Source organism: Mercenaria mercenaria, chromosome 1 (genome assembly GCF_021730395.1).
Source record: "Mercenaria mercenaria strain notata chromosome 1, MADL_Memer_1, whole genome shotgun sequence".
Taxonomy (NCBI): Eukaryota; Metazoa; Mollusca; class Bivalvia; order Venerida; family Veneridae; genus Mercenaria; species Mercenaria mercenaria.
In genome coordinates this window covers 115,806,320-115,822,345 of record NC_069361.1, presented here as the reverse complement: position 1 = coordinate 115,822,345, position 16,026 = coordinate 115,806,320, and the positions used below count along the sequence as shown (strand labels likewise).

The 16,026-nt window shown below is 36.3% G+C and overlaps 2 protein-coding genes across 4 annotated transcripts in view; one reads left to right on the top strand and one right to left on the bottom strand.

The window, feature by feature from the left end:
* LOC123526151 (protein YIPF4-like) overlaps nucleotides 1-16,026 on the top strand; it is a 63,176-nt gene that overhangs the window by 19,257 nt on the left and 27,893 nt on the right. The gene's annotated exons all lie outside the window — the stretch shown is intronic.
* The window catches only part of LOC123526158 (kelch-like protein 28), a 71,215-nt gene that overhangs the window by 43,296 nt on the left and 11,893 nt on the right, over nucleotides 1-16,026 (bottom strand). For 2 of the 3 annotated variants that reach the window (XM_045305191.2, XM_045305207.2), the window contains exons 3-4: nucleotides 11,252-11,639; nucleotides 6,005-10,532 (exon numbers count right to left, since the gene is read on the bottom strand). In XM_045305191.2, coding sequence (XP_045161126.2) covers nucleotides 10,079-10,532; nucleotides 11,252-11,639 — 842 coding nt within the window. In that variant the 3' untranslated portion in view covers nucleotides 6,005-10,078. Of the gene's footprint in view, nucleotides 1-6,004; nucleotides 10,533-11,251; nucleotides 11,640-16,026 lie in introns of those variants that run through there. The other variant, XR_008366722.1, reaches the window with a different exon arrangement.

Below are 16,026 nucleotides of genomic sequence, written 5' to 3'. Positions count from 1 at the left end.
CCCCTTTTGGACTTACAAAATCTTGGTTTAAGTTTTGCGTACATATAGTTATTACTTAAAGGCATATAGCTTTGAAACTTATTTTTTCTTTTTCTAGGTCAATTAACAACCTTACTGGGTCAAGTCCCATAACTCTGACATGTATTTTGGCCAAATTATGCCCCATTTTGGACTTAGAAAATCCTGGTTAAAGTTTTGCGTTCAAGTTACTATCTTCAAAACAAATGCAGATATTGAATTGAAACTTCACACATGTCTTCGGGGGTTATAAAACTAGGTGACAGCACAAAGTCCCGTAACTCTGACATGCATTTTTGCCAAATTATGTCCCCTTTTGAACTTAAAACTTCTGGTTAAAATTTTGCATGCAAGTTACTAACTCCAAAACTAATGCAGGTACTGGATTGAAACTATTTTAACATTTAGGGTAATAATTCCCTGTTTCTGGGACAACAATTTGATCAGTCGAGCATTGACTGTCTTAGGGACAGCTCGTTCTTTGATTTCTCTTCAAGACAATACCATTGACATCTTACATCACTCTTAAAAAAACTTTGAGGGTAGTAATTGGAACATTTTTAATTTTAAAAAAATCTGAATTATATATAGCTGGGCATTTTCATCAAAAAAGGATTTTGATGGAGTTATTTTCAATTGCAAATTTCTGCCATTTTTGACACCAGTTTTTTTTGAATTCCATTTTGACTTCATATTGAGAATGGATTGTTGGATATCTTTGTGTAAAAGCAACATTTCCTTGCAAAAATTTTGTAAAATTTTCAAAATTGTGATTTTGCCCAACTTTACAATGAGAAAAATACATTTCTGGTAATAAACAAAAGATATTTGTGGTGTCTAAATTATAATGCTTGGAATGGTCCTTGGATCTCTCTACATTTATTCAGTTAAAAATCTTGAAATGTTTTAAAACCCATGAACATGAGCAAAGAATGACAGCACATTTGAAATATTTAGTTCCTCACTGTTGCAAGTACAAGCCTTATCAACTTCCATTTTCAACATTTATGCTATCCAGCTGACTTGTAAGGTGTGTATGGTTTTTGCCCTAACAATGTACGCATGTGTGTACAGATTTCCTACCAATGTACGTGTCTGTTCGAGACTTCCACCTAGCTAAGCCATTGTCGATTTTTAAACTTTTATGTAAGTAAAATGGAATATGAAAAATAAGTAAACAACATTTTTCTGCCTTACATATTTTATTTCAATAATTTTTTTCTGCTAAACAAGCCTGAAATATCTAACCTATCTAACACAACCTATACTACAGGTACCATTAGATGGTTGTATACTACCACACTATACTGGTACCCATAAATATACTGGTACCCTTACTTAAATATACTGGTACCCTGTTGAATATAATTATCTGAGAATGTTACATCATCTTCATTGTTTTCTATGGACTATTCTAACACGACCTATTCTGCAACCAGAGGTCTAACGTGGTTTCCCCGATAGAACTCTGCACATTTTGCCTATATTGTGGTTTGGTCCATTACAGGTTAAAAGTTCAGCCATCCAGCGTCGTTTCGCTTTGTCACAAACATGTAGCGAACAATCAAAATCGTCCTGAAAGCGGACGCAGCCTTTCTCGATGCCGACTTACGAGAAATATTATTTTCTTCAGGTAAATTTCTAAACATCGAATAACAGAATAAAATCTTTGTTAATCGCAATCGTGAATATCGCCTTATCATCGTTAGCAACTACATTTAATATTGTTTTAATTTCCAATCGCGTCAAATAGTGCGAACATTGATGCATGAAACTTTCGTAGTAATTTATACACTGTGCGCATGCTCACAAATTAACGACAGCAATAAAATCAGAGATCGTCTCGGGATTTGTACGAACATCTGATGGATAAAAAATGAACACGACTGCTTATCCCTGTCAACAAAGAAGACTAAAACTGAGTGGTATTTTGCCAAACACAAAATTGGAGAGATATCTTCAATGATATTAATTAACCCTAAAAACATGTTAAAGAAATTAAATTAAAGTGACTGCCCCATAGAAAACCAACAATGGTTTGCAACCAGCATGGATCCAGACCAGCCTGCCATCCGCGCAGTCTGGTCAGGATCTATGGTGTTTGCTATTAGTTTCTCTAATTCCATTAGGCTTTGAAAGTGAACAGCATGGATCCAGACCAGACTGTGTGGATGCGCAGGCTGGTCTGGATCCATGCTGGTCGCAAAGCCACTATGTTGGTTTTCTCATGGCACGGCTCATATCTCAAACAGTGATTTGCTCTTGAATAAAATCATTGTCTGTTGAGATTCCTATTATCCTGATATAATTCCTTCACATCTGAACTCCAAATAATGATTTTATTCAACAACAAATCTCTAAAATGAGATACGAAATTTCTTAATTTCTTTATCAGAATGAAACTGTTTTAGAAAATTTTATAGCTAGCTGTGGCAGCAGACTGCCTCCACAGTGAGTTGAGAATGCAATAACTAAATTTAAAGAAAATGGACCAAGTCAGGATCACATTCTGTTAAATAAAGTAAATGAATCTGGAGCAGACCTAACTGGGTCAGGTGAGCAAAAAATCTTCTATTTCAATTCTTTACAGATTTCATCAAAGGTATATTTCCAAAACATCAGACTTGAATTGGTGGAGATTTTAATGGAAATCAAACAATGTTATCTACCTAAAACATTCCAAAATAAATTTTTTAACAATCTTAGAATGTGTACATTTTGTATATTTAAATGCAACATATATCAAAATGCTACTACACCCACAAAAACAAAATATATCAGCCGTGCCATGAGAAAACCAACATAGTGGCTTTGCGACCAGCATTGATCCGGACCAGCCTACGAATCCACGCAGTCTGGTCAGGATCCATGCTGTTCGCTTTCAAAGCCTATTATAATTAGAGAAACCGTTAGCAAACAGCATGGATCCTGACCAGACTGGTCTGGATCCATGCTGGTTGCAAAGCCACTATGTTGGTTTTCTCATGGCACGGCTCAAATATTTGTATATATGTTAACAATAATAAATAAAATAGACTAATGGTGAAAACAATAGTATCTATATCACAGCTTTCAGTAAAGTGTAAACAATAAGTGAAATATAAACATCACTGCACAAAAATCACAAAATAATATGAAATTACCACATAATCAAGATGAATGTAGTTTACATTTTTAAACTGAGATGGTGGAAGGAGTTGCAAAAAAGTGCAAAAGTCTATCTCAATATGTGGTCCAAAGCAATAACACCTTGCTTAATGAAGACATTTACAATATGAAAACTTAAAAAGATGCCAGAAAAGCAAGCTGCAGACGTTTCATATCAAATTTTATTGAATTTCATATTTAATAAGGTTTTCTAATATAACTGTATTGTACAAATCAAATTTCATTCCTGCATACAATTTAAAATATATTTAACTAAATAATTAATTCATTACAGATTCTTTGATTAACTATGTTACAAATCAATTTAAACAGCTATTATAAATCGCCAACACATTTGAGCTGCACCATGAGAAAACCAACATAATGCAATAGCGACCAGCATGGATCGAGACCAGCCTGCGCATTCGCACAGTCTGGTCAGGATCCAAGCTGTTCGCTAACTGTTTCTCTAATTACAATAGGCTTTGAAAGCCAACAGCATGGATCCTGACCAGACTGCTGGTCTCGATCCATGCTGGTCGCAAATGCACTATGTTGGTTTTCTCATGGTGTGGCTCCTTTATAGAAAATAATATATGTCATTCATTTATCACATTTATGAAAAGCAAGTTTGTATTACAATAACAACCTCATAAACAAGTTGCTCTCCTGTGTAACACACCATAACACTGTAAACATGTTTTACCTAGTGATTTCATGGAGACAAATATTCTGAACAATTTTCATTAAGATTGGACGTTGCCTCTTGAGTGTAAACAAGCAATTTCTTTGATTTGACCTAGTTTTTTTTACCCCACATGACCCTGATTAGAACGTGTCAAAATTTTCATGAAAACATTCTGACCAAGTTTCAGAAAGATTGAAGCAAAAGTGGCATTTAGAGTGTATACAAGCTTTTCCTATGATTTGACCTAGTGACCTAGTTTTTGACCCCAAGTGACCCTGATTTAAAATCATCAAAGACTTCATGATAACAAACATTCTGACCAAAATTTATGAAGATAGAATCAAAAATGTGCCCCCTAGGGTGTAAACAAGCTTATTCTTTGATTTGACCTAGTGACATAGTTTTTGACCCCACATGACCCAGATAAAAATTCATTCGATATTTCATACAGACAAACATTCTGACCAAGTTTCATGCACATCAAATGAACAAGAGTGTTAACAAGCTTTTCCTTTGATCTGACTTGGTGACCTAGTTTTTTACCCCATATGACCCAGTTTCAAATCTGGCCTAGAAATCATCAAGATAAACATTATGACCAAGATTCATGAAGACAGGGTCATAAATGTGGCCTCTAGGTTGTTAACAAGCTTTTCCTTTGATCTGGCATGATGACCTAGTTTTTGATGCGACATGACTCAGTTTCGATCCAGGCCTACAGATCATTAAGATAATCATTCTGTACAAGTTTGTATCAAATCAAAGCATAAATGAAACCTCTATATGACTGAAAGGACCCAAAAAGAAAATTCTGCCCCTTTCAGGGCCAGTAACTCTAGAATCCATGATGGAATCTAGCTGGTTTTCAAAGGGAACCGAGATCTTATTGTGACTCAAGTTGTGTGTAAGTGTGGTTAAAATCAAATATAAAATGTCACTTCTATCATGTTCACAAGGTAAAAATTACCAAACTTTGGCTCTTTTAGGGGTCAATCAGGGGCCATAACTCTGGAACCTACATGTATGAGTGGATCTGACAGATTCATCATGGAATCTAAGATTTATTGTTGTTGAAGATATTTTGCAAATTTGTATCAAACCAAACCATAAATGAAGTCTCTATATTGTTGCAAAAACCAAAATAGCAAATTTTAGCCCTTTAAGGGGCCATAACTCTGCAACCAATGATGGGATCTGGCCAGTTTTCGAAAGGAACTGAGATATTATGCCAACACAAATTGTGTGCAAGTTTGATTAAAGTTGATTGCAAAATGTGGTCTCTATCGTGTTCACAAGCCAAACAAGAAGCTGCATTCAATAAACGCTTGATGCCCCCGGTGGCATCCTTGTCGATACAAAGCAACTTAAGTCCAAAATGAGGTCAAGTTCAAGGTCAAGGTCAAACTGAGGTCAGGTGATGTCTGAAGATGAGGAATGGTAACAGGTTACACCTGCATTAGTATCAAGTCATTCTAGTAAGGGGTATTGATGCTAGACATAACGGTCCCATTTGGTTAACCTCGTACGGACGGACGAACGAACAAACGAACGGACGGACAGGACAATCACTATATGCCTCCCGCATCAGTAGATGCCAGGGGCATAAAAATGGCAAATTTTGTCCCTTTAAGGGGCCATAACTCTGGAACTCATGACAGGACCTGGCCAGTTTTCAAAAGGAACCGAGATATCAAGCCCATACAAATTGTGTGCAAGTTTGATTAAAATCAAATACAAAATGTGGTCTCTTATCATGTTCACAAGCCAAACAAGAGGACCATGATGGTCCTGAATCGCTCACCTCTTCCCACATGACCCAGTTTTGAGTATGAAGTCGTTTTTTCTATTATTTGACAAATGACCTAGTTTTGATCCATGTGACCAGTTTTTGAACTGACCTAGATATTATCAAGATAAAAATTCTGACCAATTTTCAAGAAGATCCATTGAAAACTATGGTCTCTAGAGAGTCACAAGGTTTTCTATTATTTGACCTATTGACCTAGTTTTCAAAGGTACGTGACCCTGTTTTGAATTTATCTAGATATCATATCAAGGTCAACATTCCACTAATTTTCATGAAGATCTCATGAAAAATATGGCCTCTAGAGAGGTCACAAGGTTTTCTATTTTTATACCTACGGCCTAGTTTTTGACCGCACGTGACCCAGTTTCGAAACTTACCTAATATCATCAAGGTGAACATTCAGATCAAATTTTCATGAAGATCCATTGAAAAATATGGCCTCTAGAGAGGTCAAAAGATTTTCTAATTTTAGACCTACTGACCAGTTTTTGACCGCAGTTGACCCAGTTTCAAACTTGACCTAGATATCATCAAGATGAACATTCAGACCAACTTTCATACAGATCCCATGAAAAGTATGGCCTCTAGAGAGGTCACAAGGTTTTTTTATTATTTGACCTACTGACCTAGCTTTTTAAGGCACGTGACCCAGTTTCAAACTTGACCTAGATATCATCAAGGTGAACATTCTGACCAATTTTTATGGAGATCCATTCATAAGTATGGCCTCTAGAGAGGTCACAAGGTTTTTCTATTTTTAGACCTACTGACCTAGTTTTTGACCGCACATGACCCTGTTTCGAACTTGACCTAGATATCATCAAGATGAATATTCAGACCAACTTTCATACAGATCCCATGAAAATATGGCATTTAGAGAGGTCACAAGGTTTTCTATTATTTGACCTACTGACCTAGTTTTTGAGGGCACGTGACCCACTTTCAAAACTGACCTAGATATCATCAAGATGAACATTCAGACCAACTTTCATACAGATCCCATGAAAAATATGGCCTCTAGAGAGGTCACAAGGTTTTTCTATTATTTGACCTACTGACCTAGTTTTTGATGGCACGTGACCCACTTTCGAACTTGACCTAGATATCATCAAGGTGAACATTCTGACCAATTTTCATGAAGATCTCATGAAATATATGGCCTCTAGAGAGGTCACAAGGTTTTTCTATTTTTAGACCTACTGACCTAGTTTTTGACTGCACGTGACCCAGTTTCGAACTAGATCTAGGTATCATCAAGATGAACATTCTGACCAACTTTCATACAGATCCCATGAAAAATGTGGCCTTTAGAGAGGTCACAAGGTTTTTCTATTAATTGACCTACTGACCTAGTTTTTGACGGCACATGACCCAGTTTCGAACTTGACCTAGATATCATCAAGATGAACGTTCTGACCAATTTTCATGAAGATCTTGTGAAATATATGGCCTCTAGAGAGGTCACAAGGTTTTTCTATTTTTAGACCTACTGACCTAGTTTTTGAAGGCAGGTAACCCAGTTTCGAACTTGACCTAGATATCATCAAGGTGAACATTCTGACCAATTTTCATGAAGATCTTGTGAAATATATGGCCTCTAGAGAGGTCACAAGGTTTTTCTATTTTTAGACCTACTGACTTAGTTTTTGAAGGCACGTGACCCAGTTTCGAACTTGACCTAGATATCATCAAGATGAACATTCTGACCAACTTTCATAAAGATCCCATGAAAAATGTGACCTCTAGAGTGGTCACAAGCAAAAGTTTACAGAGGCACGCACGCACGGACGCACGCACGCACGGACGACGGACACCGCGCGATCACAAAAGCTCACCTTGTCACTTTGTGACAGGTGAGCTAAAAATGGCAAATTTTGTCCCTTTAAGGGGCCATAACTCTGGAACTCATGATGGGATCTGGCCAGTTTTCGAAAGGAACCAAGATATTATGCCCATACAAGTTGTGTGCAAGTTTGATTAAAATCAAAAACAAAATATAGTCTCTATCGTGTTCACAAGGAAATTGTGAACAGACGACGGACGGACGAAGGGTGATCACAATTTATTATCAAATCTATATTTAAAGTAATTTCCATTAGTCTTTAGAAACACAGAAACACGATGTGTAAAAACATCAAACTGTCTAGGAGCCAACCACCTTCAACAATGATGTCATAATGTTATGACATCACAAAATACAACATTCCACATAATTAATGAATCATAACACAAGAAACAAAGAGGAAACATCACATTTGACTTTTTCGGTAATGGATAGTGAAATAGGGCATATCTGAGGAAACTCCAAACTATCACTAGACTGATTCTCACATGATGTGGGTGATGATGTAGAACAAGTGAACTCTAAGTCTGCATAAAATATGGAGGTGGTCATGGACCTCTTAATTATGTGTACTTTACATTAAGCACATTACAGTCGATATTCACTGTCAACACTAGAGTAGATAGTTGTAACACTAATTTACAGTCATCACTTTCAAAGTTTTAATGCTCATCCATCAGCAGTGCTTTTTAGAAAAATGCAGAGGGTAAAGAAATCAACAAGAAAGATTCAAACAGTTAAATGTATACATCTCACGACAGGATTCTTTGATAACTGATAGAGAATCCTTGTCATCAGACAGTCCTAGCAAAACAAACCCAATCCTTTTGCCAACTTTGTCCACTTTGCAACCTTCCAAATTTCTAATAGCTCTACTAATACTTGTTTGTTACAATTTGTTGGTCAATCCAACATAAACACTATCCCAAACAAGATACGTGGATATCAGCATTTTGAGGTATGTTGCAGTTTCCCGGAGACACCCTAGCACGGATGAAATACAGGCAGATGATGTGTGATTTATTCTCGCTATGGCTGGGCATATCTAGATGTGTGATTTATTCTCGCTATGGCTAGGCATATCTAGATGGGCAGAATATGACTAAGTTGTTAAGAAAATCCTAACTAATGCTGCACAGTGATCAACTTCATATTGAATTTTGGATTACTGTCACCACTGCACAAACTTACAGCAACAACTAACTTTTATTCCTTTCGTGAACAAGGTCAACATACCAGTTTTCGAAGGAACAAATTCACACGAATACACCATCCATTTACCTTGACTACATTCGCTGGCCATTCAATAAGAGCAGTTTCTGCCACTAATCCCAATACCTAAACCCTCATGTCTGTTGTTACTGTCCGGATGCCCACTAAACCCCCATGTCTGTTGTTACTGTCCAGATGCCCACTAAACCCCCATGTCTGTTGTTACTGTCCAGATGCCCACTAAACCCCCATGTCTGTTGTTACTGTCCAGATGCCCACTAAACCCCCATGTCTGTTGTTACTGTCCAGATGCCCACTAAACCCCCATGTCTGTTGTTACTGTCCAGATGCCCACTAAACCCCCATGTCTGTTGTTACTGTCCGGATGCCCATATTACTAAGATAGTAAAGAACAAGCCCAGCATCATATGTCCCAATGACTTGCCTTCAAAAGTCTGTCAGTGAATCAACAACCATGCCATCCAAAAGATAAAGCAGGGGAAGGGAGTATAATTAACCTGTACATCCCAAACTACTGCACATATTTTTAGTCTCTTACAGAATGATCAGCCTTTTACAGAATAAACAGACAGAATAAATCTACATCTTTTAGCATAACCATGCATTTATGTTCTTCACTATTTTGTGATTCCTACATGATTACTAGTTATGTATCCTAAATGAAACATGGTGTCAGTTCAATTTGGCCACTATTATCATCATTTATATTATTATCATTATACCAATTTTATCATTATTTGAAGACAATAATAAAACATAATTATGGAATTAGGAAGAATTACCTCTCCCATCAATGGACCGGAAATCAACAAATTTGACTTAAGCGTTTAAAAAATTTGAGTGTCACTCAAACTTCATGTATACTTGACCTCTGAAGAAAAAAATCTGAGCTTTAACAAATTTCAATTTATTACTGTGGGCTGATGACCACTGGAAAGACATTCACTCCACATGGCAGGATATATATTAAGAATACTCCAAAAAGCTAATTATGTATTTTACAAGATTTAGAGTATATGTTCAGCCAAAGCTGAAACAAAATACGTACACATGCTTCATAGAAATTCAACATGTAGGTGATAAAAATGAAGCATATGGAAAGGTTTAAAAAGCTTTAACACAAAGACAAATATAAGCTTATTTTGATTCTAAAAGTCAGGCTACAAGTTGACTCTAATTCGAGGGGACAGGCATTAACTGTATTCATGACACTGACACAGATTTAAACTGGTGACCATAATTTCGAGCTAAAAAATTCTATATTCAACAGTACACTGGACTGATGAAACTATAGTTTTGTTCCCTGTTTTGATTCAAATCAATGGCTGAATCAGACTTTTACCTATACAGCAGAGGATGAAAACACCTTCTGAAGTTTCCTTGTGTGCATCTTGGCCATCACACATCTAAAGTTCCTAACACTACACAGACTATCTTCTGTCATCTCCCATACATTTGTACCCAGGTCAAGTCTACACACCGCATTATAGGACCTCTGTGAAGTCAGATCTTCATCATATTCTGGTGTACCACAAGCATACATCGCACCACTGATCACACATAGACCAACATTAAACATGTCTACCGGAAGTTCTGGTCCCAGTCGCCACTGGTTGGACTCTATATTATAGATCTCAACTGTTCTTAACACTTCTCTGTTGATGGTATAAGAAGCATGTGAGTATATCTGTCCTCCAGCAACATAGATTTCTCCGTCAAGCAGACACGCACCAAAGTTGAATCTTGGTGTAAGCATTCCGGCAAGAGACGTCCACTCCTCAGTCTCTGGGTTGTATCTATAGCCATTCAAACAGAATGTTTATCTTCAATTTTAAGCAATTACATATTATATTTTCAATTTTAATTATATGAAGTAGCACACTAATGACTATGTAAATAATTTGAAAAATAAAGATCCATCTTGTACAATGTAAGTGATTACGGAAGAACTCCTATATTTATATACAATCATCATGTATAGAGATTTTGCAATCACAAATTACGTATTTCAACATAAATGTAACAATTGGACATTTGACAAAGCCTAGAAAAGCAAACCCAAAAATCAAAATAGCATAACTTTTATAAGAGATAAAATTTGTTGCATACCAGTGACCTTTGCCCCAAACTTTTAGAGCATGCATAGTGATGTGAAGGGTAACTGCAACCTTCAGCCGAGAATGTTGCAACACCTAATTTTCTTGGTTGGGTATAATGTCACACTGACACAATTATAGATAATTTGGCAACTTCTCAGCCTTTGAAGGTGAAGACCCAAGGTGTCCCTCAGGACATTATTTCAAACACAAGCAGGCACCTAGTAGAACCGCCAAACTTATGTATGCCAAATTGATGGCTAACATGAAAAAATTCTACACAATGCCACAGCAGTAAGAGCAAGTGATTCAAAGTCAGTCGCCTTAATTAGTCAGCCACGGATGTCATAAGAAAACTTAAACAGGAACGTAAAAAGAAATAATGAGAGATATTTCCACGAGTTTTTTTAATGCCATACCTTATCAGGCTATTGTGAGCACCCACTCCAGTACGTCCTCCTAGTAGATATATATTTTCCTTATATACTACTGAGGCGAGATCAACAAGTGTTGTAGGTAGCATGCCTTGATAATTCCATCTATTCCTCTCAATGTCATACACTTCAATGATTTCTGTTGGATGCTTGTTTTCTGTTAAGCCTCCGAAACAATAGATCTTTCCGTTCAAGCTGGCAAGAGTAAAGTTTGACTTAGGAAACAGCATCGGTGATTTTGCGAGCCACTCATTATGATCCATATCATACTGATAGAAGTCTTTCTGTACAATATATTCCTTGTATTCCAGTTCCTCAAAAGAGTCATCTTCGGAATCTTCAAACAAGTGATGATATATATAGTTACCACCTCCTGAAACATAAGCAAGTTCTACATAAAAAAGTATGACTAAGGTATAAGTAACAGGGGTCAAGTTAATAATAATTCTGTATTCCTTCAGATGATAATTCAATGTTACTAAAACCAAAGAAATAGTACACAAGAGAATTCTATTACTAACTGTTTTCTAGCAAAATCACATATTACTCTGATCAACTTATCAAATGCCTAGAGACTTTACGGAACTTGTCATAAAATTTACCTGGCATGAACTTTCCTCATTTTGGTCACAATGAATACAAGTCGGGATATGGCTACTTGTGTGGATATAAATTTGTGGATTTCAGATTTTGAATTTAATCCTTAGCATGCTAAATTTCTAAAATGAACTTGTCCATCATTCAATTTAGGTAGAACCACTTATTATTCAAAGGAGTGTTCACTTGCAGGCTGATCTTGGTCTGCACTGGCCTCAAAGGCAAAATCACTTGCCACCAGCAGGCTAAAGGTTAAGACAAACAGGAATTTTACCTGTTTGATGGGATTTAATTTTGTGGATTACCTCACCTACAAAGTCCATGAAAATTAGTCACCCATGAATATTTATAATTTCACAGTAGATATCATTAAGTGGGAAAAAATGCTTTAACAGATAATTTTAAGGTATAACAAAGAACTGTCGTAACTTGTTCTTTAAATTGAAACAGTTATGACAGCTTTCCATTCATCCCTCAAACTGAGATATTGCAAGATATTGCTTTAGGTTCTTATTAGAGTTTCAGATCTTTTTTGATTTATAGATCTATGCAAAAACACAGCAATCAGTGTTCAAAATTCGCGGTAGTCCGATAGCCTGTAGCTACCGAATTTCAGCTTGGGCTACCAATTTTACGCAGACACAAGCCCGACCAGGCTACCGAATTTTCCTAATGTGATTTTAAATAAAACATGCTAGTAATTAAATGCATATAGCATCATGATTTCATACTAACTCCATTACAAACGCTTATTGTTCAAGAATGCATCACAAATCGTCAAGACTGAGGAAAGCTTATTGAATTATTGCCTTTTGCACTCGCACTCGCAAAGTGTCAAAGAAGTAACCGCAGCGCTAACTGGCTGAATACAACCACCTCTGTTGTAATGGATAATCTGATCTGCTTTCACACTTCTCGCGAAAATCTCACATGTACCTGAAGTAGGCGGAGCTTAAAATATGCTATCAGTGTGTGTATGTGTGTGTGTGTGTATTCGACACTCATTTTCACATCAGGCAAATTGTCAACAGTCCAATTAGTGGTAATTGGCTAGTGCGGATCCTAAAAAATTGGGCGTTTGAGGTAAGATTTTGTTTGGCAAGGAGTGACATGTCTGATGATCTGGGACTCTGGCGATGCTGATCTGGACTGAAGTATTCAGAGTTAAAATTGTTCGAAAACATGGCAAACATAAATGTCTTTTCTTATTCCTTCAAACATGCACAGATGTCTGTAAAACAAAATGTTATATGGTTCAAAAATTAAATATTTTATGGTGTTAAAGTTCGGGCTAGTGAAATTGGTGTTGGACTTGGAAAATTTCCTATCTGGTAGCCCAAACCGGCATGTGGATTCAATCCTGAATTTTGTACACGGAACAATAATTAATCAATTGCTTTATGTCTCAAACTGTTGATTTAATGGTTCATAAAAAAATTAATAGTGTCATTTTAAGAGGTCCCTTGAATTTAATGCATTGAAATGAGCCAGAGCTGTGAGGGTAAACTTGTAACTGAAATGTTTTGTCAAAACTTCTTTATAGTGGCAGTATGAGCTAACCATATAGTCATGTTAATAATGCTGTATATAGAAAAACATCATATGTACCAGTGCGTATAATTAATGAATGGAAGCATCGGACCTGAAAATGTATGATTACCAAATATTTACTTTAGTGTGTTTGCATACTGCAACAGGTGATACTGTAGAACCCCTCTAATCCAAACAGCCTTCTAAACAGAGTAAATGTTTGGTTTTGGGGTTTTTAGGGAGTTTTGGTTTACAAGGGTTTTGTCAGTGGAATGTGTATATTTGTGTAATATGTTATATAAATAGTTATAAATAAATAAAAACTACCAACATTTCGTTTAAATCATGACCTTGTTACTAGTATGTTACTGTATGAAACAACTCTATTCAAGTTTTTATAGATATATATGCTACCAAACAGAGAAAATTCTGGTAATCATGATAAATGGCAAGTGCCACAGTTTTGATTACCTTTAAAATTGAAATGTAATTTCATGCTGATAAATAGAGATTTGGTACCAGAATAGAGGAATTCTCATTAACAGGGGTATTTTTCTAACAAAGTATGGAGGCCAAATTTCTGGACCACAAAACTCTTTGTTTAGAGGGATTTCCAGTATTCAAGGATTCTGGTTTAGAGGGGTTTTACTGTAATATGTTACAACAATATGGATTACCAGACTTACACACTTATCATGTAACTTGCTCTGATGAAATTAAGATTTATTTATACAACACTTTTTTTGGAGGTTGTGGCATAAAGCTTTAGCCTGCTGACAGCAAATGGTTTTGCCTTTGATCATGGTCTGCATTGTTCGCTATTCAGTCAGTAAATTTTCAGTGAACATCCCTTTGAATAACAAGAGCTGTCCGTAAGACAGCCAAGCTCGACTATTCAAAATGTTGTCCCAGAGGCAGGAAAATATTACCTAAAAAGGTAAAATATCAAAAGAGTTTTAAGTTCAAAAGGGGGAATAATTTGACCAAAATGCATATCAGTTATGGGACTTGCTGCTATCAACTAGTTTCATAACCCCTAAGGCACATGTGAAGTTTCAATTCAATATCTGCATTAGTTTTGGAGAAAGAAACTCGCATGTAAAACTTTAACCAGAATTTTCAAAGTCCAAAAGGGGGCATAATTTGCCCAAAATACACGCCAGAGTTATGGAACTTGATCCAGTGAGGTGAGTAATTGATCTAGAAAAAATAAGTTTCAAATCTATATGCCTTTTAGTAATAGCTGTATGTACTTGCACGCAAAACTTTAACCAGAATTTGCTAAATCCAAAAGGGGGCATAATTTGGCCAAAATGAAGGTCAGAGCTATGGGACTTGCTGCTATCAACTAGTTTTATAACCCCGAAGACACATGTGAAGTTTCAAATCAATATATGCATTAGTTTTGGAGATAATAACTTGCAGGTAAAACTTTAACAAAAAATTTTTAAGTCTAAAAGGGGGCATAATTTGCTAAAAATACATGTCAGAATTATGGGTCTTGACCCAGTGAGGTTGGTAATTGATCTAGAAAAAGAAAAAATAAGTTTCAAATCTATATGACTTTTAGAAATAGCTGTATGTACTTGCACGCAAAACTTTAACAAGAATTTTCTAAGTCCAAAAGGGGCATAATTTGGCCAAAATGAAAGTCAGGGTTATGGGACTTGCTGATATCAACAAGTTTTATAACCCCGAAGACACATGTGAAGTTTCAAATCAATATCTGCATTAGTTTTGGAGATAGTAAATTGCATGTAAAACTTGAACCAAAATTTTCTAAGTCCAAAAGGGGGCATAATTTGCTCAAAATACATGTCAGAGTTATGGGACTTGACCCAGAGATGTTGGTAATTGACCTAGAAAAAGAAAAAATAAGTTTCAAAGCTATATGCCTTTAATTGATGGCTGTATGTACTTGCATGCAAAAACTTAACCAAGGTGTGACGCCGACGCCGACGCCAGGGTGAGTAGAATAGCTAGACTATTCTTCAAATAGTTGAGCTAACAAGAGCTACTACCCGAATTGAATGATGGACCAGTCCATTTTATAAGTTTAGCAGGGTAAAGGTTACTGTAATCCATGAACTGGCAGGATTGTAATACAGTTAGCAAATGTCCTCCTTCATCTGGCTTAATCATTTTGTCCATAAAATTACAAAAAACAAGAGGGCCATGAAGGCCCTGTATCGCTCACCTGACCTATTGACCTAAAGATCATCAAGATTAACATTCTGACCAAGTTTCATTAAGATATGGTCATAAATGTGGCCTCTGAAGTGTTAACTAGCTTTTCCTTTGATCTGACCCTGTGACCTAGTTTTTGACCCAACATGACCCAGATTCGAACTTGACCTAAAGATCATCAAGTTTAACATTCTGACTAAGTTTCAAGAAGATATAGTCTTAAATGTAGCCTCTAGAGTGTTAACAAGCTTTCCCTTTGATTTGACCCCGTGACCTAGTTTTTGACCCAACATGACCCAGATTCGAACTTGACCTAAAGATCATCAAGTTTAACATTCTGACTAAGTTTCATGAAGATACAGTCATAAATGTGGCCTCTAGAGTGTTAATAAACTTTACCTTTGATTTGATCTAGTGACCTAGTTTTTGACCCAAGCTGACCCAGA